This window comes from Patiria miniata, unplaced genomic scaffold (assembly GCF_015706575.1).
Source record: "Patiria miniata isolate m_02_andy unplaced genomic scaffold, ASM1570657v1 HiC_scaffold_7, whole genome shotgun sequence".
NCBI lineage: Eukaryota > Metazoa > Echinodermata > Asteroidea > Valvatida > Asterinidae > Patiria > Patiria miniata.
In genome coordinates this window covers 34,028,484-34,054,475 of record NW_024037074.1, presented here as the reverse complement: position 1 = coordinate 34,054,475, position 25,992 = coordinate 34,028,484, and the positions used below count along the sequence as shown (strand labels likewise).

Sequence of the window (25,992 nt, the reverse complement as noted above, 5' to 3'; positions counted from 1 at the left end):
AAAGTTACTGAATCATGTTTTGAATTGCAGCTATACGCGACGTCGCGCACTGATCCGACGAATTATAGCAACCGCACGCGCGTGTGCGTCGTGCCAATGCTTGCGCACGCTTCGCCGAATAACAAAACGAACTACTAATTTAAATTTTCCTACGGTGCGTCTTAAGACGCACCGTTGGAAAGGCCTTCTTTCGTTGATTAGGCCCTACTTCAAAATGACAGCTTCCCAGAAAGAGTAAATTCACAGGGAGTTTAGTTCCCTTACTATCTTTCAACCAAGTTTGTTTTTCAACAATAATTATGCCAGTTACTTTTCGGATGGCTGCAAATGATGGACTATAGCTTTAATCATACATGCCACTGGATGGCTATTTTGAACAGGAACAGTATATGGTGTTTTGTGACGACTAGTTACAGCTCCGCGTGAACGCATTATGATCTGGTTGGTGGGCTATGGCACGAAGCACCCAATTGTATTCTGATTGTGTTCAAACTTCAACTATCATCACATGTGCACCAAGCATACAGTGGCAATGTGCTCAAAAGGTCCACCTAGATCTTTCTTGGTAACATAAAGGGGTATTTGGGCACGGAGTCCATAATAAAGCATTCTTTTTTGCTAAGCACAGATTTCTTGTTTTTTTTTTCTATCCACCTGCAGAAGACATTAAATCTAGCACAAAAATCTTCTTGGAGGTAGGGATAACCCTTTAACCCCCTAGCAAAATTGCATTTTTGCTAGGATGCAACCTCAATCCTGCAAAATCCTCCGTTATTTCTTGAATGTGGTCATTGGAAGGGAAACCACTGCCCCAATCCTGCAAAATCCTCCAGCAATCACTGTCAATATACTGAGGCAGAGCCAGTGACATCCTGGAGCAGTGCGGAGGATTTCAAGTACAATCCAGTCCTAAATTAATGCACAGCCGAGCATAAACAACACAAGGTCTGGCCCAAGACCATGACTCGGTGTATCCTTCAAAATCAGCCACACATTTTGCCATGTAGCCTCGATCCTGCAAAATCCTCCACTTTGCAAAGAGGATTTTGGGAGATTTGGAAAGGTTAGGATTAGCAATCGCTGTACAGCTCCACACCTCCCTGCCTTCTAATCGCTGTAGCACCTGAATTCGCCCAAGCACTTTTATGGTTTTGCGGATTCATCAGTAAATAAACACAATGTTATACAATGTAGTTCTGGTGCCAATGAGTTAATCAGCAATTTCTGTTTGTCAGTCACTTTGTTACCATATCTTCTCCGTGGTCCAAAACGTTTCATCAGGGGCTGTCGCTACTCAGGCGTTTGAGGCCTAGTGACGACGACCGTCGTGCCATGGTATGACCCGGAGATCCTAAAGACGACTGCGAACCACTTGGATACAACTGACGACCACCTTTCCCTGTGGAGGATTGAGAAAGTGTCTTATTTCCAATTTCTTGTGAGATTACAGGACCTAAGAATGGTCGTCCTTTCAAAGACTTTGAGTGCAAAAAATAGCAGCGGACTGTTCTTTCACAAGTGTGTTACTGAGAATTTTGGGCGACACTCACACCCCAATTTTTTTTAACCTATTTACACAAATGGCATCCTGAGGGTTGGGAATAAAACTAGTTAGCACTGTACTCTGTTGAATCTTTGGAAACAAAATGTGACAAAGATCATCCACAAAAAAAGCCCCCCCCCCTTTTTTTTATAATTTAAAACTTACTTGGTTGAATGAATGAAACTCTTGATCCAGACTTCTCTGTCTTGTTCACCGACGCCAGCATGGGTGAGTTGATCAATTCAAACAAGCCGCCGGTAGTCAGTGGGGTGGTGATCAGCTTCCTCTTGGCACGAGAGGGGGATGATAGCAGGAAAACGTCGTCCGTGGAGATGGATGCTTCATCCTCGGAGAGAAAGACTGAGGCTGAACTCCTGGCTGACATCTCAGGGCTTCTAGAGGCGGCGGCGTGCTTGCCAACTCCGTTTGGAGAAACTTTGTCTGATGACGTCGCTCCCGCTTTGGGACGGAGCGGGGAGATAATTCTTGGGAAGTCAATATCATCATCTGAATCATCCAAATGTGTGTCTAAGAAGGTGTACGCTTCGACCTGTGGTTCTGCAAGTGGTTCCGTTAAGTCCTTTGCGGTGCCTTCTGAGTTTGCACTCTCGCGGGACTGGCTACGGGTTTGCATTTGACTGACGTTCGTATCATCCTCATCAGTCATGAGAGTTAGCAGATTTACGTTTGCTTTGCAGACTTTGCCCAGTTTATACTGTCTGGCTTTTCCCAAAGACTCTTCCGGCACCACTGATTCCAAGTTTTCCTTCTTGGCAGAGGTTCGGAGATTCGGTGCCCGTTTACGTTTCTCTGAATAGGGCGTCACACGACCAAACTTGGGCGACTTGGGTGGCGAAGGAGTGGCGGTTCTACTTTTACCCTTTGCAGAGGGTGGAGTGACCTTTGGGAAAATGGGAGAATTGGATTTTTCTGGGGAATCGCGCCTGAGCTTCTTCCTGCGTTGCCATTTCTGGAGGGAACTTGGGGTGACAGACTTGGTAGATTTCTGTGGCGACGGGGTGCTGACCACCGAAGTGGGATTAGGGGAGGGACTTCTGTCTGCCAATGTACGCTTTCTACTTCTGGGAAGTTGGAGAGAGTTGTCCTGGGTTGTTAAAGAACTCCTGAAAGATTTGTCCTTTGCATCAACAGTGTCTATGATTACTGGTGGCTGTGTAAGTTTATCATAAATCTCAGCTTGTTTGGAAATACACGCAGCAGGTGACTTCAGCAGTCTTTGACTTCTGCGACCCGGTGTGACTACGTTTTCACCATCTGTTTGAGATTGTTTGGGTGAAGTGGAATGCTCCGATGGCTCTTTCATGGCGGTGGCTGTCATGGACAGGGCAGTTGTAAGCGATCCTTGTCTTTTGGGAGTCGGGGAGGGGCTTGGTATTTTCACGGCGGGTAAAGGAAGTCCTGCTTCTGTCCGTGTTGGACTTGACAGAGCTCTGCAGCCAGATTGCCGAGTGGCTCTTGAAGACGGGCTTAGTCCTCTTCTGCTCGGTGAATTAACCTGATCCCCATTTGACAGTTTTCCAGCCACCACTGGCACTTGGGTGGCAGCTCCAACTTGACCACAATCCTTAATTGGGATGACACTCTCACTCGGTGCACCTGAAGAGCTATCAATTACAGCTGTGGTGTGTTTAGGAGGAGACTTGAAGTTGATCCTTCTCGGAGCTCTTGTAGGAGTTTTAAACACCATGTCATCCTTCTGGCCTATCCCATCTGGGCTTATTCCAACTGGGTCCACTTTCCCGGGCGGATCCTTAGATGGTGTCCGTCCAACTTGGGACCTGGTATTCCTACTTGGGGATTCCGAGGTCTTCACAGAGATACCGGGCATGCTCCCTGGACTACAGATCTCACTCAGCAGTGATTTCCTGCTTGAGGGTTTCAGTGGTTTGTTGGAGGGAGGTGGAGTTACTTTGCCAGCAATTCTGGAGCCCAAGTCGCGGGCGCGCTTCAGGTCGGTGATGCTGCTCGTTGAATAGAAGCTGCGCCTGTCGCCTGGTTTGTGAGGTTTGATACGTGGACTGCGCCGAACATTCAGTTCTGAAATTTTTTTTTGTAAATAAATGGAAAAAATATAAAGGTCAGCAAAGAAATTTTTGGATTTGGGATAATTACGATTCTATTATCTCTGAAATGTGGCACTGGTGCTCAACCAAGACCAGGGAAAATGAAAAATCCATGAAAGAATCGGCGGAGAGTTTGAGGGTCGCCGAGGGCATCATAGTATACAAATATTGAGTGGATCAGCGTGGAATGGGAGGAATATTATCACACGGTAAAATGTGGACTTTTCCATTTCACGAGGCGAAGCCGAGTGAACTGGAAAAGTCCAGATTCTACCGAGATTCCACACAATTTAAAGCCACTCAATATTTGTTTTATATGACTGACATATGTCATTTGATATATCTGAACTTTTATTTCAATACAAAATTGGTGAAAATGTATTTCTCTCTTCCAAACCACCCCTTCACAAAAATGTATGAACCCAACGCTGTAGCGCTGGCTCTTTGGAACAATACGCGCTACGCGCAACGCTGAACGCGCACACCAGCATGCCTTTGCACACAAATACCCCGTCATGGAACAAGAATGATCCTAACTGTTCAATAGTATTTCCCATTCCCCAAGGGCGGATTCTACTTTTTGAGCCCTGGCGTGAATGGCAGTAATAACGAATGACACGTGATGGGAGTTCCACCAATCAAATGACAAGGATCTGTATCTCGGTTATATAACAACATTTATTGGGTCTGTGATATATATGTTTGTATTTGCCTAAATTCCTGAAATCAAGAAACAAATCCCGACAAATATCACCCCTGGGAAAAGTGAGCATTTGGATAAATGATGAGTAGTTTGTCTTTATGACACACTGTCATTAATGTGATGCTGGATAAACAATGTGTTATGCAACTAGCGGGATGCTAGCTGGGTGAATCTTACAAATGATCAGTGCGCCCTCATTTGAAGTATGTTTCAGAAGGGTTTATTATACAGGTTCATTATACGAAACCCAAATGTTGGGACTATTGTTTTATTGAAGTTCTGCATGTAGCACTTTTAAAATATAGGATATGAAAGCCCAATTGATAAGCTTTCTTTTAGTACAAAAATCATTCAAATCACTTACGTACTTTTCAAGTTACGGAAATTTTAAACACAACCACCGTTTTAAAGTTCTGTCCACGGATCACACAAAAGGTGTGCGTTCTTTCAGCAAACCGAAAACAATTCGCACACATCCCTATGTGATTTGTTTTCGTTTCGCTGACAGTTTCCTATCAGCTATTTGCACTTGGACACTGAATTTAGACGCATGCTGTTGCAGGAATCCACTCACCTTGTACAGGCTTGAGTGGGGACTCCTCAATCACTCTCATGGGGGTAGGTGGCACTACGGCATCCCCGGAGCTTGCTGAGATTCTCCTGGAGATGAAAATAATCACAAGTAGTGAGAATCAGAAATTATATTGCTTGGAACTGCTCAACTGGAATTGATATTTGTGTTCAAGATCTCCAGCAGGATCTATTTTTATTTTGCCAGGTATGTTTGGTTATTATGTTTGGTAATTAACGTTTGGTAGTTAATGTTTTTGTAACGAATGTGCCCTATACCGAACAATCTCTTGTGGAACTCGGTGTTTATCATAGTGAAGTCGTACTGCATTCACTTGAACCAAAGTCTGGAACAGTTTCTCCCAAGTTAAACCTCATCAAGCATTCAAATCTCTTAAGAGATGACAAGATATACACAGAGATACAACATACAACACGGGACATGATGTCTCTATCACATAAGTCGTCTTCTGTCTGTGTATTTAAACGAAAATCCCTAGGCATTTTAGCTCAAAATCCTTCCTGAATCTTTCAAATGCAACACTGTGCAGTAATCCAATGGCCCCATTCTCTGTATGTTGTAATTTCCAAAAGACACCGAGCCCCATGTGACGAAACACTACCTGTGTTCCACCATCCTCAAATCTTTCAAAATCCTCCAAATCTTCCGAATGGATTTTGTAGGATCTGGGATGCTTTAGATATCTTTCACAACTCACCTTGCCCTTTCCTGCTTCTTCAGCATTGCCTGCAACACCTGTTTCTTGCCCGGCGTTTCCTTGACCACCTTGGTCTTCAGCACCAGGGGCGCTTTGGTCTTCTGAGGGGTCCTTCTCCGTGGGCTCTTTCTACAAAAATTATAAAAATGGAAAATATGATAATGGTGCTTATCATGGCATATTAAATCAATGTCCAATAATACTTCACATTTACCATTTAGCCACGAGACCAATTTTTTTCTGCAGCAGCTTGAGATCAGTACAATCTGGTCTCAACCTTCACAGATACCTGTTTATACTCCTGGTTGGAGAGGCAATTGTGGTAAAGTGTCTTGCCCAACGACACAAATGTGATGTTCCTGTTCCCGCCAGGGTGTGCGCCCATGTAACATCGCATATGAGACCGGCACTGCAACCACTGGACCTTGATGCTCCACAATTATCAACTGACCAAGTATAACATTTCCAAGTAAAATTCAATGATTGCCATTTTTGCAGAGTAGGCCTACAGACACGATATTCAGAAGATTTGAGTCCAATAAGTAATCACATTTTCAATCATAATGGATTTTTGGACGGTTTTAAATACCTAGTGCCGTGAATATTCTGCATGACTGCCACACTCTGCCGTCGCTGGAGTTTACTGCTCCCTCCCTTCCTTGGGCTGTGTTTAGCTCCACCCATGAAGAGGTTCCTCCGCACCGTCTTGGCACTAGATGCTCCCTCTGCAAGCCATGAGGCATCACCATAAACAATATTAACATCAAGACAAAATGCTATCATTCATACAAGGTCTCCAAAATCTATCGTCTGATTTTGATAATAACATTTTCCAACAGGTTTTATAGAACGCCACAAGTGTTTCTGAAATCTAGAATTCTCCACTAACTGTGGCTTCCTCTCATCACTGCATGCAAACCAAACTACAGGGCGAGTAAAAAAAACCGAAACCAAAATGGCAGGACCAATTTTTAAATGAAATTTTGCCTGTAGCACTTTCAAAATCTAGTACAAGAATCAAATTTAGTACAAGAATCATTCAAATCACTCATGTACTTTTCAAGTAACAGAATTTTGAACACAAAAACCATTTTAAAGTTCTGTCCACGGATCACAAAAAAAGGTAAGTGTTCTTTCAGCACTTTCAGTGTTTCGTTTTCAGCAAAACAAAAACAATTCAAAAGCATCCCTATAAGAATTGTTTTCGTTTTGCTGAAAGAACCCCCTTTTTTTATTTTGATCTGTGGACAGAACTTTAGAAGGGTGTTTGTGTTCAAAATTTTGTAACTTGAAAAGTACATGAGTGATTTGAATGATTCTTGTACTAAAAGAAAGCTTAAAGGGAATATACATCATTTGCTTTTGCTGTAATTTTCAGAAATGGATGGAATTGGGGGGTTGGAAATATATAGCAAATATAGTTACACTGACCTTTTTGAGGTTTTGGGTTCGAAAACGCTATAAAAACCAAGAAAAACAATCATTTTCCTGTAGTCTGGTTCCCTGACTCCATATAAGAAGAAACAGAGCAGTTTACATACATTGGGGAATTGTAAGGTCAGGGAACCAGTCTAGCTGGCTCGTGCCCGTTCATAGGTTTGTAATCGATTGCAAACAAGTGCGATGGTCAATTGTGGCCAGTATTTGAAAAAAAGCCAGTTTTTTCCAACGCTGATCGGCCGATCAGCGTTGGAAAATGATACAAAAATACCACTTTTCTTGAAAATGACAGTATACCAGGTGCCATGATTTTACAGGATGCTTTACACTGTCATTCACTAACAGTCCAGCAAGGTATTTCAAAATGATTTGGTAGTTTTATTTTTTGATGTTTGCAAATGTTGTATTTTCCCTTTAATGACTGGGCTTTCATATCCTAGATTTTGCAAGTGCTACAGGCAAAATGTTATTCAAAAATTGGTCCTGCCATTTGGGTTTCGTTTTCTTTTTACTCGCCCTGTATAATGCTACTTTTGGCTTCACAACATGATTCAAAGTACCTGTGGCAGAAAAGGGAACCAGACTGTGCTTCTACAATGAGAAACCTTAGATCACGGAGCTTAAGTGGGAGAGCCAAAGCCAAAGATAATGCCTAGATTTCGGAAAAGCCGTTAGATTCCTTTTGAAAAATAGACCTGTTGGAAAAAAGCTGCACTCGTTTGAAAGAAGAAATCAAATCAAGTAAAGAACCTTACCCTCCTTCGATTCTTTCAGTTTCGACTTTTCCTTCCCCTCCTTATCTTTCGGTTTTGATTTGTCCTGCAACAAAAGGCAAAACAAGTCAATCTTCATGGAGTGTCCTGAAACTGGTAATTACACTTGATTCCCCCCCCCCCATTTTTCAGAACACACCATGGAACTTATTTTACAACACACAATATCTGACAATAAGCTTTTTTAAATCGAATACAGTTTTGCCTTTTTTTTTTTTTAAGAGAATTCAAAAAGAAAGGAAAAAAATGAAACTGCTCTCCCATAGATATGAGCAATACACACACAAAAGGCGAATAGATGCACATCATCTGTGAAACGATATACAAAAACCCGTCACATTATGAAGATATGGAACATTTAAAGAAAACCGGCTTTAAAGGAAACATGCAGTGGAAATTCAGCTCATCTTGTTTTCATGCACATTACTATGTGTTGCAACAAAACATACAAGTTCTTAATACTTTTCATTGGAAGTGACAAGAAAGTGGTAATTTTTCAATTATTAGCAAATACTTTCATCAATACATGTAAGAGGGCGCTATTTTGCTGTCACACAAGGTACTCCTAGTACAAAAATAAGTCCTTCAAAAGTACCCACAAAAAAAGTTTTGAAGAAATATTTACCACTACTTTTGTCCAAACAAGCTGTTTAACAATAACATGATAAACAAATACAAAGTGGAACTTACTCCCAGAAAATGAAGACAAGTTTAATATATATTTGTACACAAAGCTATGGAGACACTACTGTTCTGCCCTGAATGACATCACGCTTTGGCTTATGAAAATGGAAATTTTCATTAGCATAAAAACTAAAATGTTGAAATTTCTCCCTTTTACTGCTACAAAGGAGCTGGAAAGTCATAGTTACATGGAAAGAAAGCTGTTTTAAATGTATTTCAGTCATAAAAAATCCTATTGCATGTTTCCTTTAAAACTGTTGTTTCTAAACTGGGAAAATTTCGAACGCTAATCTTTGTCACTTCATAGAAAATGATCACAAATATGGGCAATAATCAATCTAACCATATATATGCATCTGAGCTTTTTTCACAACTTCAATAAAAAAACCAGCAAATTGACTGACCTTTTTCTTGGCCACATTCCTTGATGGTACTGGGATAACTCTCTTGCTTCCCATATCGGCCAAACTCGGATGACGGACTAACGACCTCTGTGTTCTACACTCAACCATTTACAATGTGTAAATGAAATGCAGGTGAAGAAGAAAATGGATTTTCTTTGCATTAGTGTAATGAAGAGGGTTAAGGACTTATTTCTTAACGGTGACAAAGTAGTTGTCAAATCTCAATACGACAGAAACTCAGATGGCATTGCTGCCATGTGCCAGGTACTCATGTGAGCATACTGCATTCGTACTTTCCACCCAGAAATATGAATGGGTACCTGTGAGGGTAGAGGACCGAATGTGCGCTGAAATCGGCTGCTGCGTGCTCTGGTCTCATGGCTTGATGAATGGGTGAATAACTAAGTGTGCTTTGAGATTGTTAATACAACGGAAAGTGCTGTATAAGCATTACAATTTATTTTATTTTGCAGGTTTGTGCACATGTATTCTAATAAAAAAAACTAGTCTAAAAGTCAGAATGCAACGTTCCAGTGGTTACAGTGTTTGACTCATGTACGATGGTGGGCGGGTTCGAAGCTGCCAGTAACATGGTGTTTGTGCCCTTGGGCAAGACACTTAACTACAATAGCCTCTCTCCACCCAGGAGTATGAATGAATACATGTGAGGGGAGAGGACCGAATGTGCGCTGATATGGGCTGCCGCGTGATCTCGAACATTTCCTCATTTATTCACTGTCTTCTCCCTCAAGGTTTCTACTGGCTTTCAACAAGGTTTCTACTGGCTACAGTGACGGTGTCGTATGAAAATTGGACTCCTATGAAATCTGGTCTCTTTTACTTTACATGGATGTAACGCGCACACACGATCTGTCACTGTCCTCATTATTGTCACTGTTGACATGTGTAATACAACCAATGCATCCATATTTCATATTGGCCAATTTTCACACAACACCGGTGCACCTCTGTGTTTTAGTACGAGAAAGAATTAAAATAAAATATCGTTCATACCTAGTGCTTGATACGGATGGCTCAGCAAACGATCCGTGGGAGGAGGAGCGGTAGGAAGGAGGGGGCTGGGTCTTGACTGAGGACAGAGTCACGTCGCTGCTTGGGGACAGCAGGATGGAGGGTACCGGCTGCATCAGGTCATCATAGATGGCTCGCAGGACGTGAGGTAGGGACTCGGCATAGCTGCATTCAGATGAACCACATTCAAAATTTTTATTCAAGCCAAATATCTATTAAAGTATTATTGAAAATCTTTTTGCTTGATGGACCTTATTCACGAAGAAGCCATCTTGGTCGTGTTCCCTGAATGTATTTTATAAATTGTAAACTGTGGAATGGGATGGTGCCAGACTATTTATGCACTCTAGCCTCACTTTCATTTTTTTTTTTGAAATGTGGCTTAAAACATTAGGGTATGTGTTATCACAAATTTGAAATTATTCATCAGAGCAGACTGGTATTAATTTGTAATTTACTTTAGTCATTGCTGCTTTCTTTTTTCTTCGCAAGTTCCAAAAAATGAAAAATTTACATCGCTTTCAATTTAATATGGCCGACTCGTGAATAAAGCCCATGGTGATGGTGTAAGGGCCCAGTTTAAAAGCTCTGCTTACCAGAAAAAAAAAAAAAAAAAAAAAAAAGGTTCTCCGTTATCTATACCGGAGAATACTGTGCTTACGTGAAGCATATTTCATATGTTTAACAAGGAATTCAGTTTACAAAGAACTTGGCCTTTTGGGTTAACACAGAATTTTTTGCCAGAGCTGAAAAAAAAGTGAAAAAAAATTGACTGCGGCCTTTTTGCCAGAGCTGTAAGCACACATTGATCATAAGTGAAAAAAAAAATTGCACTGCGGAGTCCTGTATGACCTGCCGCCACTATGAATGCACCAAAGAAGATGTATAATGTCCAAGAAATAAATGGTCATAACAGAATTCCACTTCACATTAGTTAGTTGGAGTTTCATAACATTTCAGTACATGTGAAAAATAATTCACCCAATTTATCACTCTTTCTTTTTGGTCCAGAAGTTTTCTTGAGATCCTGACCCTGTGGTCTAGTAGATATTTTTTTCAGAAAATTAAGGCCCTTGAATATTGCAATTCTTTACCGCACTGTTCAGTTCATATCTGTGGGAACTTACTTTTGCAGGAGTGTCTCTGCGAGGAAGGAGGTCAACCTGTTGGGATCAGCCAGGAAGGGAATGGCTCTCAAAAGTTTCACAATCTAGAAGAAAACAGGAATCAGGAGGATTCACATGCGGTGGGCATTACTGGACATTGGTGGACACTTTGCTAAAGGTTTTAGGGGAATGGTTCAGCAATTTACAACTATCCACAGGAGGCAGGCAACAACCCATCCAGAAGATCTTCATAGAACCAGAGTTGTAGGTCGAGTCCATCACAAGTCAAATCTTGGGTCCGTCACCAGAAAAGGTCACAAGCAACATGGGGAAATATAATCACAAGGAAGCGTCTGTGAGTGACGCAGTTCATTTGAAAAGCTGGTGGTTTGACTTGTGATTGACTTTTGCTAATAACTGACTCGTTTTGACTTAATGAGGATTGACTATAAAGCCTAAACCTGCACAGAACCAATGAAACATCTGCTGACCTCATCCACCAACTTCTGAACATTCTCCGGCAGCTCTGCCCCCTCCTCCTCTGCACTGCTGTCTCCGCCCCTCTCCTGCTTCTCCTCGTCCCCCTTGCCGTCTCCTCCTTTGCCCGGCGTGACCGCGGTGGGCGACATAGCCTCCATCTCCAGCCGCAGTAAGACCTGCAGTTCAATCTCCTGCACCCTGAGCAGCTTGCTGGCTTCGTCGGTCTGGGACTGGTATTTGTCCCTCAGCTGGTTGCTTGAGACTAGCAGGCAGCTGGTCAGCAGATCCCGGGCTCCTGTCTGGTGGTATATGGGAGGGAAATCTAGAATGAAAACTGAGATGTGCTTCACGTGAACAATGCGAATGTTTGAAAACCTTGGCAACGTTCACACAAGCGGGACCAACTGTGCATTACCAGCACTGGCGATGTCTTCCAAGATGGTCGACTCGCTCACAGTGAGCTGCCAGGGCTGAAATTTGCCGTTTTTTTTACATAAAAAACCCATTACTGACAAAATTCACTTCCAGTCTCAGTTACTTTTTTCAAGGAAATGAAAAGCTTGCTTGCCACACAACGACCCTTGTAACTTTGGGCACGGCCATTTTGGATGAAGGTTTTGATGGAATTTCTGTTCGACTTAGTTGACATGTTTGCAAAAGCCAAGCTAATGTTTGCGTAAGCTTTCGTGGAATGGAATGCATCCTTTGTTGGGCTAAAATAGGCCACCCACTCATTAGAATTGAAAATATCCCCATAATGGTGACGAAGTTGAGGGCACTATTTTTTTTTGGTTTCATTACTAATCTCAAGCCCATTATTTTGAGTTCTAGAGGGACAGACAAGCTCATTTTTTTTTAACTACATAAGTATCAAGTTCCGTTTTAAAATTTTAACCCTAACCCTCCAAGGTATTCTGGCTAGAAATCCTGCTGAACGCAGCAAGATGCAACATTTGTCTATGAAAAGCCTACCCCAGTGTAGCAAGATCCATCAGGTCAAAAGTCTCAAGGCCAAACTGCCTGAGAGTCTGTGGTCACCAACCACAGTAGGATACAACTGTGGTACTGTTCAATTGGACTAGCTCTCATTGTCTCAGATCTGGCTGTTCATGCACTGGTGTTGGTAGCTGAATGCATCAAAGTGCACCAGACTTTTCCACCATATGTACTGTGTTACGTCCGGCAGGGTTAGGGATAAGTTTGCTTTCTATGTACTCAAACCAAAGTATACAAAACTTGGTGAGTCTCCGGCATAATCAACCCAACTTACCACGGGATCATTTTCTGCGGCCTCAGTGCAACCAGACTTCATATAGGACAGCACAATACTGGTTGTGAACTGCACAAAGTCCATTGCACAGGAACCCTACAAAGACAAGTGAAACAAAACAATCTTGACCCGTTAATCTATAAAAAAAACAAAAAACCAATCTCTTGTCAACTATAAAATGCACCCAGATCCTATGAAAGAAGTCTTATGGGTTTGTCACTTATTAGTAACTCATATGCAGTGGGAAGAGCACACTCTCCTTTACATTTTGACATATTTGCAGATATTATGTGAATGAAAATTTCTTACAGATTTCTATCGTGCAAGATTGACTTAATGGCCCATTCTCAGTCTGGCGACTTGTGGCTCATTTTGCCAGGTTTGGTAATAAACAGGGCAAAAAAAATACTTGTTGAAAAAAACACCATATATTCAACTGAAGGCAAAAACTTTTAATACTGGGCTTTGCTGACGCTGATTTTTTTTGGCCATACGTCGCCTGAACACAAAACTGAAAGAAGTCCTTATGACGGAAATTATCTGCGCACATTTTGTGAATTGTTAAAGATATAGAGAGAAAAGAAATGAGATTCAGGTAGAGAGTTCCAAAGTGTGGCAGTACAAGGGGAAAAAACTTGATCACTATCTTTCAGTTCCAGCAATATTAATACTGAAAATAAACACAATGAACACACTAGCATCATTCAAAGAACAGATACTGACCACAAGCGTGGTCTGCTGCTTACCTCTGTGACTTCCTTTTCATAGGCAGCCTGAATGCAGTCAATCACGTCCTGTTCTGATTCAAATGTTGGACATTCTGGGAGGGGGAAACAGATAGAGAACGAACAAGAAATATTCAGAACAACAGGTTCTATCTACACAAACAGGCTCAAAAAGAAATAGACGCAAGAGATACTCTATGGACGCCGTGCGTCAACAAAAGAGGGCGCTTATTTACCACTTTTGAGAGCCCCGTGGATGGGACACACCAAACCTTTTGTGCACTCAATGTTTTTAAATTAAAATAACAAAAGATACTCTCTAAGATGGCCTATTTATTGCTTATGACTGGTTTGCAGCTGATTTTCGATTAATATAAAATATTAACCATTTCCTTACCATGGGCGACTTTTGTCGACAAGAAGTACCCCCCTGCTGGTTCCCATGGGCGACTTTAGTCGACCAGGAAACCACACACAAAACACCCTCAGCACAGATATATTTACTACTTTTCAGAAAGGCGGCATGTTGATATGTTTGGCCGCCCATACATCAACTATACACCAGCTGAAAGAGTGTTTTCGGATCTTTCTATTGGTGTGGTTTATTCATAGTGTTACCATTAAAAAAAAAATGAGAAAAGTGCTTCAGAAGTATCCACGCACAATTTGAGGTATGGAGTGCCATTTTGTCATGTGGTGAAATGGCTTGCACTTGCAGTTTGATAATTGGGACCAAATGAACAAAAAGGCATAACTTTCTTATATTTGCAGGTATGGACTTCATTTTTACATCACATAAAAGAGTAAGGTTCAAGGAACAAACTTTACACACAACACCTATGATTTTAATCAATCCTTGGCAGTGAAAATCTGATTTTTTGACTTGTGGTCATTTTGTTCACGCTCTAGTGATTTCCGCATGACTGAGCAAACAATTTGGTCCTGGGGAGAGCCAAGTCAATAAACAATGTGGGCATGAAAGGGTTAAGCAATATTAACCGGTGCACAGCTGTGTGGTCCAATGGTTACGGTGTTTGACCCGTGTGCAATGGCCCGTGGTCGCATGCAGGATTCACTGCATGATAGAATGAAGCGACTACAGCTTCTAGAATTGGTCTTTTGATACTGGACTAATATACATGTTTGGTATAGAACAAGAGCTTGAATGTCTGTAGAACAAGTGTTAAAATTACGACTTCAAAATGGATATTTCCTTAATCACTATTTTGCACACCCCTTTGTTTACGAATGGAAGAGGCACACAGACCACCGTACTCGCTTGGCTCCCCCCCCCCCCCCCATCCATTCCCCCCTGAATTGAATGACAGTTTAGCATAAGCAAGTACTTGTAACAAATCTTACTGAACGTTGAGGTCTTGTTCCTTGTGTTGCCCGGTACTCTGTTCTCCTTCTGGTTTTTCTTCACAGGACTGGGTTCCTTTGTGGTCTGTATGAGCCGGCTGTTGCTCATGATCCTCTCTGTACGAAAGCCAACGTTCATGGTGCTCTTGCGTTTCTTGAGGCGAGGGCTCTGCCTGACCTGTCCTTCGAGTCCTACATGTGAGACGCATTACATTTCATGTGGTATAATTATGGTCAGATATTGGACATTTTCCATCAGTTTTTGTGACCAATTCTTTCCGAATACAGCTCCAGTGACATCATAACACATTTGAATGTGTTGGGTATAAACAAATAGCATAAAAAGGCAGAAAATGTCCACTGTCTAACTGTTATTTCAGATGGTGAAATTACAGTAAGATATCACACATTTTCAAACTGTTGATGGAAAATGCCACCCAACCCCGATGAGTTGGGGTTAACAGATCTGTGTTTGGGGTTAACAGATCTGTGTTTGGGTTCCAGGCCCAGAAAAAAATTGCATAATGAAACTTAATGAAACTGGCACTTTAATTTCAACAAACCAACGTCAGAACGTCAACTAGCGTAATTTATCAAATGCACAGCTGAGTATGCTCTTTCTAATGCAGATGGATAATGAGTAAATTCAAAAAACAAATGTCCTAACGACTTTGTGCGATTGCAGTCGCACTTGTCCAAACAAAAACAGATGTGCTCTGTCACATTTTTCTTAGTAAGTGCATAATGACTAGAAATTTAATTGTAGCGTTGTAGTCAATTGTAAGACATCACAAGTCTTTAGTCTCACAAGTCAATCACACTTTACAATTCAAGTCAAAAGCTATTAAAAAAATAACTGAGACATACATGTAAGCATTACTTTATTACTGTTCTTCCCCTGTTACTTGTGACTGGACTTGTGAACAGATTTGTGATTTACTTGTGACTGAACTTGCAATGGACTTAAATATAAAACTGTGTACATGAATATGTAGGTGTTTAACCCTAACAACCCTGAGTCCATCAAGCTCCAACAGCGGGTTTTGCTTGATTTTGGCAGGGTTGGTACTGAACACTGGCCAGCTGGTGTTGGACTTTGATTGACTGGGTACCAAAGGCCCAGGGAGACCCTGTTGAATTTGTGAGGTTCGGGGCAGAAGGGCATGAGATTTGTGAACACGTTGGAGTTTGAGGGAGTTCACTGGCATTTCTTCGTGGGTATGCTCACCCACGGTCCTCAGCACAGTTTGTGGTCAAATGTGCATGTACATGGGAGTTCACAGGCATTTCTTCGTGGGTACGCTCACCCACGGTCCCCAGTACAGTTCCTGGTCAAATATATTGCTTTATTTTGTTAGGTTTGGTACCATCCCTATCCAATCACTCGACAATGCATAGGCCCATCCATACCAAGTCAATCAAACTCCAACAGTTGGAGTTTGGCAGGTTTAGTACTGTTCCCCGTACAAGGCCTGTTGGAGTTTGGCAGTTTTGGTACCAGTGCTTACAGACCTGTATGCAGCTGTTGAAATTTGTTAGGTTTGGTATCCTTTCTAGTGCAAGAGCCTAGGGGGTTAGGGTTAAATGGCTTTATAGAAAAAAATCACAATTGTCATTTATGTGTTGCACTGATTGCAATAACTTATTGAAACTTTTGGATGGCTTCCAACCACTTGTTTCTTACCAGCTGCTGACTGCCTAGCCTGAGTCTCTGCCTTGATGTCTGCCTGTCCAGTGACTTTCATGTCAATATTTTGGCTACTGACAGTGCCAGGCTGTCGGCTGTACCTTTCCCCTAATTGCTGAAGTAGCTGGCTGGGTAGGGTGGGGTTTGTCGGGCCGGGAGGTTTGTCATACAGTGGAACACTGCAAAAAAGAACACAGAAATATGTAAAACAAAGTCATTTACTCCTCTTGCCAAATTGTTCAGGATGGAGACCTTCATATGTACGAAGATAAGCTTTTATTTATTAAATGCAAACAAAATTTTCACTTATGGTGGAGACCACAAGTGCCTATTCTCTATGGCTATTTCAGAATTCTGGTACACTGTGTAACACAGCAGTTACAGTGTAATGAAAATCCAGGGTAGTTTGGTGTTAAATTCGCCAAATGTAGAAACAAAATCCAAACACAAAATCAGCTAATGAAATGTAACCGAATCTATCAAACCAAATCAAACAAAACCATAGAGCTATATTAAATTACTACTAGAGCCCTAACTTTAAAGCCATCCTGGGCGCAGACATTTTGAATTCATGTGCGTGTTTGTAGAACATAATGAAATTAGATGGAATGAATTTTGAATAATGTACTCTACATGTAATGCGCGTGCATTTGCGCTTGTGTTGTTTGCGCAGTACAAAATCAAACGCTCATTTACTGATTGTGCATTTAAGTTTTGGGCGCATCGGCTTCGATAACACACCGGTATAGATAGAATACAAATGCAGATATGCAAATAGCCCTACTAAAGCTGTACTAAATTTCAAGTTTTTCATAGGTTTGTACATAAACATGGATGCGCCCAGCAGGCTTCACTTTGGACACCGAGTTAGTGCTTTAGTAATTTAATATAGCTCTATAAACAAAAGACAGACTTAAGCCACAAAAATCAATATTGGTGAAATGGGGTCTGATTGCAATAATGGCCACACGTTTGTGCACCTCATCTCCCTCAGCAAAATAATTCTGAGTAATCTCGTACCATAATAAATAACACTGACATACATTTGTATTTCTTAGCCTCTCAAGTACACTGCGTGGTTTTATATCATCTCAAAATAGTCAAGAGGAGTCAGGTTGGTGCAGAGGTTCTTTCCTAGCCTTCCACTGCTATGGCCCAGGTTTGATTCCTGCCCTGGCCCACGGCCCCTGCCTGATACTGTGGGTTTTCCCCAGAATATTCTTCTGAGGGTTTTCTCCCGCCTCTAAAACTGTAATTTCTTTTCATTGTCTTCTCTCTACAGGTTTCTTCAGGCTTGTGAGCTACAGTGCCGAGGGCACTTTTGAGGAAGCCTTGGCTTCAATACCAGCAATAAATAATATCAATAATAATAGTGATAAATGCAAAGCAACATCAGCAACTCACCTCTGTAGCTTATCAATTAGTCTGGCTGATGCTCCGCCTGACGGGCAGTAGGAGAACCAGGGCTCCAAGAGATGAGGCCGGAATGAGACCATCTCACAAGGGCTTGATGGTGAGGATGTTGGGTGGGGGCTCTGTTGGCCACCTACAGATAGTCAACCAATCAAGAATTTTCTACATTAGAACCCTAACTGCCCTGAATCCTCCAAAATCCTTTTTGCAAATTGGAGGAATTTGCAGGATTGAGGTTACATGGCAAAAGTGGGTTGCTGATTTCGGAGTACGCACTGTGTCAAGGTCTTGGGCCGGACCTTGTGTTGTTTACGCTCAGCCGTGCATAAATTTAGCCCTTGATTATACTTGACATCCTCCGCACTGCTCCAGGATGTCACTGCCTCTGCCTCAGCCTATTGACAGTCATAGCCGGAGGATTTTGCAGGATTCAGGCAGTGGTCACCCCTCCATGGACCATGTTCAAGAAATAGCGGAGGAATTTGCAGGATTGAGGCTATATGCTATTTTTCCATGAGGCCAATTGGAGGATTTTGCAGGATTGAGGCTACATCCTAGCAAAAAGGCCTAGGGAGTTAGGGTTAGAGTGGCATTCTCATTAGGTTTAGTTTGACACAAAATGATGTGAAATTGAGGAAGGGTTCAAATTACTTGGCTATGGTTAGCAGTAACACACGTGTCTATGGAAAGGGGCTACAGCCATCTCAACAGGCACTATGTGAAATAGCAAGCCATAGCCATAATCAGGAATGAGGCTTTGTGACTTTGCAATAAGCCTGTTTGGTATTTCAACGGTGCATGCGCACATTGATATGGGTCACGGGTCCTTCGGGATAATCAAACGCTCACTGAAGGCGTATGAACGCACAGGGAGACGGGTGCACGACGCTCGCGTGTTAATTACGAGCAGAATGAGCGTTTGCGTTACATCGCGTAACATCGTGTCAGCGATTTTATCCCGAATGACCTTTGACCTGATCTGCTTCATGGAGATACTGATCTGGCTTATTAGCAATGCTGCAAACCTGGAAACTGTCAATTGGGGGATCAATCCCAAAGTACTCTATAAACTCTGTGCATGGACATTAGATTGGGCTTTGTGACCAGTCGTGAGAGCTCTGTGCGCAGGAATGCCTGCTCGCACTGGTTTGCACGTATACAATGCAAAGTACACATAATTAAATAGGCATACATTCAGGAGTCCCGCTTTACTTTCATTTAGTAGCCATTGAGGGGGGTGCTTGTGCACGGAGTGTTTGAGACCAATTTGGTAATGTATTGTAGTCGCAGGGAGCCTTGAAATGATACCAATATGGGAGACGTATGCCGCTTGGACAAATCTTCCTGTTCAATCACCATTTTGCAAGGTTATTTTACAAGGCAATGTGCTTCTCGCATACACAATTTGCAGTCTGGATATACTGGAATTCGCCAAACAAAATTAGAAGCCATTTTTGTGGTGGTGCCACGCTCACACGCATGCAGCACGTGTTCTTAAAGACGGGGCGTGTGCGCATCTTGGTTTCCCCATTGGCCGAAGGAGCCCGGAGTGCGTGCGTACTACCTGAGCGGGTCTTGCGCGAGCCCGATGCCACCACAGAAAATAGCTATCGCCAAATTAGTCTATCAGGGCCATGTGAAATAATTACAAAAGCTGTGATACAATCGGTAACTTATCTGAGCTGCAAACGTCTCCAGGAAACGCATCATTTCTATTGGTACCTTTGCCAAATATACCTTGAGTGTTTCTCAGAGTTTTCTCCATGCCGCTGCGCCTCCTCACACACTCCTCAGCGATTCTCCTGATCCGGGTCCCTGCATCCTCAGTACCACTTCTCCTCCTGCTACTGGCTCTCCTTGCCCTGCTGGCCTCGTCTCGGTGATTGGTGGTGCTCTGTCCAGGCAGGGGCCAGGATTTCAGCATGCGGAGCGATGCAGTGGTTGCGGTAAGTGGCTCCAGCACAGCCATGACGGGCGTGCCAGTCTCTGGATGCGGCATATCAACCAACTGGGGTGGGGGGGGGGGGGGAACCCAGTAAGTTTGCATCAACAGATTTTGGTTGTTATTTGGCAAGTTTCGAACCTTAGGACATACATGCACTCATTCCATGACGAACACTTGTTGACATGCAATCTCTTTTTTTAAAGGGTCCCATGCTACAGATTTTTTGCTGCTTTGTACCTGACTAACTGACTCACTAACGGACTACCACTTATGAAGTGGACTGGTCACAAATCTCACCGACTGACTTACATGTACACTGGTCTGAGAGCAGATTTATAAGGCTTGCCTATGTTTTGTAGCATCTACACCACATGTTTTAGTCTAGCGACACTTGTTTCATGTTATTCATGACACAAGTGTATAGCAGCTAAGTTAATTTTCTTAGCAAATGATTAAAGTGGATTTTTTGTTGTCATCGCGTTACCACTACAGCTTACTCTACGAACTTTTAAGTTATCCTGATTCAACTGGATAAAATATTGTGTATTCTGGAGCCAACTTTCCTGGGTTTGACTATCTTGTGTTTTAAACAGAAACCTTTTTACTGCAAGTTGGTTATTTTTGTGCGGGTCATCAAAACTGCTCAGCAAGTATTGTGCGAGACACGCAATGTAAAACTTAGGGAATTAATTATGGTGTTTTGTAGAATGTGTTTGGCTGAAAACTTTGAACTGAGCAATTCTCAACAATACTCACCAAGGCTTTTCTCTGCCGACTGAGGCTAACCATGGCCTCCTTGAACCAACTCGAAAGTCTGACGTCAGTATTCCCTTCTGCAGATGTCGCATCCAAAGCCAGACCAGTGCACGTATACACTGCATTGTCCTGGTACTGAGAGATGGGAACTGTACCGATCGACAGCTTAGCTTTCACGACGGCCTGGTTTTCTGCCCCACATTTACGTGGAGTTCTGGTTGAAGGTGAGCCCACTGTTTCTACAGGGCTGGTAACCTCTGATTTTGCATCCAGATTTGTTACACTGAAAGTACGGCACCAGTTCGTTGCTGTGATGGTTAGATCAGTGGGCGGGTCTTTAGGGGAACTTGCTGTTTTGTTAAGGGGTGATGCACATTTAGCTTCTGCAGGAGTCAATGGTCTTCCAGTTAGATGATTCAGTTCAAGACAACACAAATCTGTCGCTTGGCCATCTGCAAAAAGGGGAATGAAAAAGGGGATTTTAAAAAAAGAAAGAAGGTATTTTGAACAAATGTGTTACTTTGAAATAATGTTTAGAACAGAAATTGTCCAAAAGGTATTGACGGAATGTTTTTTTTTGAAATGGTGATTTAAGTTTGAAAGTTAAAGGAAGCCTCTCAAAGGAGGATTTCGTCCTAATGAAATATTTGAAACTTCAAAGCCTTTTGTTACACTACATCAGTCAATCAGAAGTCTAGTCACAAATAAATCATAGGTCAATTCATTAGTTCAGTTAAGTAATGAAAGTGGATGAACAATAACAAAGGAATGCTGTTCCTTTGTCAAAGTTCATTTGAATAGATTACGACTCGACTTGGGACTGTATGACTTGTGATGGACTTGCGATGGATTTAACTACAAAACTACACTTCATTTCAAAGCAAGGAAATTATGATTAAAGCTATAGTCCATCATTTGTAATTAGTGCATTTTGTTCGTTTGAAGCAACAAAAGTGTTCAAAATCTAATGAAGGATACTGAGCAACTAACCTGATGAAGTTTCAGCTAAGCTTCAGCTGTACATTCCGAGAAAAGCAGCATTCTAAGATCTCAATTTCAAATCAAAAGTTACTGAATCATGTTTTGAATTGCAGCTTTACGCAGCGTCGCGCACTGATCCGACGAATTATAACAACCGTGCGCGCGTGTGCGTCGTTCCAATACTTGTGCGCGCTGCGCTGAATAACAAAACGAACTACTAATTTGAATTTTCCTACGGTGCTTCTTAAGAATCACCTTTGGAAATGCCTTCTTTCGTTGATTACTTCAAAATGACAGCTTCCCAGAAAGAATAATTTCACAGGGAGTTTAGTTCCCTTACTATCTTTCAACCAAGTTTGTTTTTCAACAGTAATTACGCCAGTTACTTTTCGGATGGCTGCAAATGATGGACTATAGCTTTAAAGGGAATGTACAACATTTGCTTTTGCTAAAATATTTAAAAAACAAATGGATTTGGAGGATTAGTATGTTAGAGAAAATATTGTTAAACTAACTTGTTTCACGTTTTGGGCTTGTAGATGCTGGAAAAACCAAGAAAACCTATCATGTTCTTGTAGTCTGGTTCCCTGACCCCACTTAAGATGATTCACTTTGGGGAATTGTAAGGTCAGATAATCTGTCCAGCAGGCTTGTACCCCTTCATAGGTGTGTAATCAATTGCAAGGAAAAGTCAGAATAACTAAATATGAAAAATTAGGAACAGTTGTTGGAAAAAATTTCTCCAATGCTGGTCGGCCGACCAGCGTTGGAAAAATACACTTTTTCTTCAAAATGTCAGCACACCAGGAGCCACGATTTTAAAGGATGCTTTCGTGATAATTTGATCATTTCGTTTTTTAATGTTTGCAAATGTTGTATCTTCCCTTTAATAATAACTTGCATCGTGCCAACAACGAATCTGAAATTGAAAGAAGACTTTTGGGGGGTTTCCCCCTTCGCCGACGTATGTGTATTTCATAAACACTATATAATCAGTGTCGTCTGAGGGCTTGCAAGAGAAAAATGACAAGCTTAATCGGGTGGGACTCTATCTCACGACTTCCTGCTTACTAGTGCAGATGTCTTGCCACCTCACCACCGAGCTTGCCAGGGTCAGCTGGCTGGTTTGAGTCTGATGCAGCAGTGAGTACTGCAACTAAATTATTTACAGGATGGAATTTGCATTGGGGGACGTACATTGATATAGTGTTGTCTCAGGGCGTGTGAGAAAAAAATCGCCAAATTACTCGTCAGCGAAGGGCAAAACCTAACATAAAAATGTGTATCTCCCTGACGCGAAAAATCCACTTTACAAGACTGTTTTGGTTGTGCATTGCTGAGCGGTACCTGTGACTGCTGAAAGTTTGAGGTTCACATAACTCCCTCTCCCAGATGTAACTGTCTTTTCAGAGTTCACATAATGGTCCACGACGGCTGAAAATGGAAGGAACGAAGAACTGCCGCTCTTGTTATCCTGAATGCATCCTTCCGAACAAGTCTTTCTCCTGTCTTTAGGTTTGCTTGGACATTGCCCCGAGTGCAGTTTCCCTGTGCCCAGTGATGATACTACCAGTGACGAAGAAGAATCGTTCTCCTCTTGAACGGCCTTGGATCCTGGTGTTTCACTGGGTCTGTTGATGGGGTGTTCTGATTTGAGACTGGTCGTGATGTGCTCCGTTTGACTGACCAGGGCATGTATTGGTATGACGCATCCACCTAGCTCCTGCATGGCTGGTGCGACGACTGACAACCCATCCTGGTCCCGCTAAAATGAATAATAAAGAAAAAAAAACAATCATTCCCTTGTGATTTTTCTAGCCTTTTTACTGTTCTTCTTAACTGGGGTACCTGAACATATGAAATGACTGGGGTGCTCAATCCAACAGAATCTAACTGCTCAATCCAACAGAATCTAACTGTGCCTTATTTTTCTGTTTACTGCAGAGTCCAACTTGACGTTATTTACTACATGTAGTACCCAACAGAATCTGACTCTGAATGGTTTCAGTTGCCTGCTGAATCCAACAGATTTCAACAGGTATACAGTCAAATCCTGATAAGAAGAGCACTGTTAATACAATACCATTGTTTATCTTTGTTTTCCAATACTGTTATTAATACAAGGTATCTGTTATAACAAGGTAATTTGTAAAGTCCAAAGGACCTTGTTTATAAAGGTTTTCGACTGTACAAGGGGTTTACTGCAACAGTGCCCAGCGGGTATGTCAAATACAGTAGTCGAATCCTGTTGGGTTGAGCAGGAATTGGGTTAATTAAGTACAGATTGTGGAAAGTTCACTCAACACCCTGTGTACAAACCCTATGAGATTTGACTGAAAAAAATTCTAAGTGTTTTCTGAGAAAATGCTTGTATTTTCTCACTGCTCAAATTGACGTTGATGACATGAAATTGCTATCTGGGGGCTTGTTAGTCAATACAGAGGAAAATTAGTGAACTTCGTATATGGAAATCTTTCCCAGATTGTGATTATCCCTAACCTATTTCAGGAATTAGAAAGTATCCCTAACCCAGCTCATCACAAATGTACAATTCTTTAGATTCTTGCTTTATTGAGCAGTCAACAGGAACAGCATATTAAACTGCAAACTTTGATACTGTGTTAACCAACGTCATTTATGTCACTGTACTTGGATATTGTAATGGCTTGCACTGCGCAGACTTACACTTTGATGTCATTTGGCTTTATGATAGCAGACATGAAGATCACAAAAGGTTATCTTCCAAATATTACAGAAATATATATTACAGACACTTTGTAGTTAAAATTAAAAATATTGATTGAAAAATTTTCTCTTGATCCGTCAAGTCTATGCAGGGGTCATGGGGGTGTGAGTGACCACTGATAAAAAGGGCTGAAAACACCTGAAAAGGCGTTAAAAAAAAAGCTGAACTTCGGAAATAGTCCTATACTTCTGTACACAGCAAGTGAGGAAAAAAAGCTGAAATCCATAAGAAAAAAAGCTGAAATCAGCTTCAAAGCTGAGATTTCACACCCCTGTCTATTGACAAAATTACTAAATGCAATGTGAAGGTAAGGCGTGTTACAAAGTTACTGTAAAGGTTGTATTCATTGACATCTTCCTGTTTAATTGGTATCATTTTAATACTCTTTCATTACCAATGTTACATAGACCTATACAACAAATTGAAACACAATTATTAAATTAAATGAGCCCAAAAAAGGAAAGCAAGACATATTCGACAATTCTAGTAATTTCAATGAAGTTGGTACATTTAAAGGTTTTTTCAACCTTTTCTGTTGCAATCCATGGACTTGTGTCGATCCAAAACAACGCAATTTTTTGGTCTTGAAATATCTGTTGTGATCCGCTTGCTGGGAGGATCATTTCAAGAAACTCCGAAGTCCTTGGCAACGGATCGTCCGGACCAAAATCACAGAATTCCTCCAGTCCTGATCGACTGACTGGGCAGGGCATCATCAAGAAAACACACTTGGACAGGAGGTTGGAACCCTGCGATCTCGAGGCCTTCCTCGGCGACGGAGCGGCGCTCCGTTTTACCGGGGAACAGACATCGGGACCGTCCCACTGAAAATCGTGAATGACATCGTCCAGCGCCTGCCGCAGCGAGGTCGCCGTCAAAACCTGCGGAGTTTTCGGCGCCCGTTTGCCTCGAACCGACAACGCGAGGCCCTCCAAATCACCGGAAAGTTGATCCTCGAAGTCCTGGAAATTTTTCAGTGACAGCTGTTTCAGATAATCTCGTTTGCAAGGCGGGTAATCGTACGAGTGAAAGACTTTAAAACCCCACCGCAGGTTGGCGATTGCCCGCTGACTGTCGTCCCGAACGTGGGTGAAATACGACAGCAGTTTCAGCACACACAAACGAACTCCCCGAGAAAAAGTGTCCACTTCTATCGGTTTGTCTGTCGGTGTTATTCGCCTCCGAGCATCGATGAGGAAGGCCACTTTAAAATGTCTATCTTCAGTGGCCATTGTAGGTATCTTATTTTTAATTTTTTAAAGGACCACGTTACTTTGTTTGCCTCGGCAATTCGGCGGCCATTTTCAAATTTGTTTCCCAAACTGCTTTGCAAGTGGTTAGTTACGGAGGCCGATGCAGAACGTTCGATCGATGGCTGCGTTGCCGAGAATCGGGGGGGGGGGGGGGTGTCAATTTACACAACTTTGACTAGTGGGGGCGCGGCGGTGCTTTTAAATTTCTTCTTGAGTTTTGAGGAATTAAATTAATTTCTAGGAGATTCTGTAACAATTTCCCTCTTTTCAATGGGGGCATTTTTATCCTCACACACGATGCAGAGAAGATAACAAA

General features: G+C 42.0%; 1 protein-coding gene across 1 annotated transcript; it reads right to left on the bottom strand.

The window, feature by feature from the left end:
• Window positions 1-224: 224 nt before the first annotated feature.
• Window positions 225-25,756, bottom strand: LOC119745972 (treslin-like). Its single transcript, XM_038222699.1, has 19 exons — window positions 24,951-25,756; window positions 23,025-23,442; window positions 20,697-21,148; window positions 19,733-20,003; window positions 17,987-18,128; window positions 16,580-16,761; window positions 14,896-15,087; window positions 13,555-13,628; window positions 12,809-12,904; window positions 11,550-11,837; window positions 11,080-11,162; window positions 9,935-10,117; window positions 8,921-9,014; window positions 7,815-7,878; window positions 6,209-6,344; window positions 5,620-5,748; window positions 4,905-4,990; window positions 1,709-3,601; window positions 225-1,399 (listed from the first exon to the last, which is right to left on the bottom strand). Exons 1-19 carry the CDS (start codon window positions 25,653-25,655, stop codon window positions 1,278-1,280), a joined length of 5,610 nt encoding a protein of 1,869 aa, XP_038078627.1. The 5' UTR covers window positions 25,656-25,756; the 3' UTR covers window positions 225-1,277.
• Window positions 25,757-25,992: the final 236 nt, after the last annotated feature.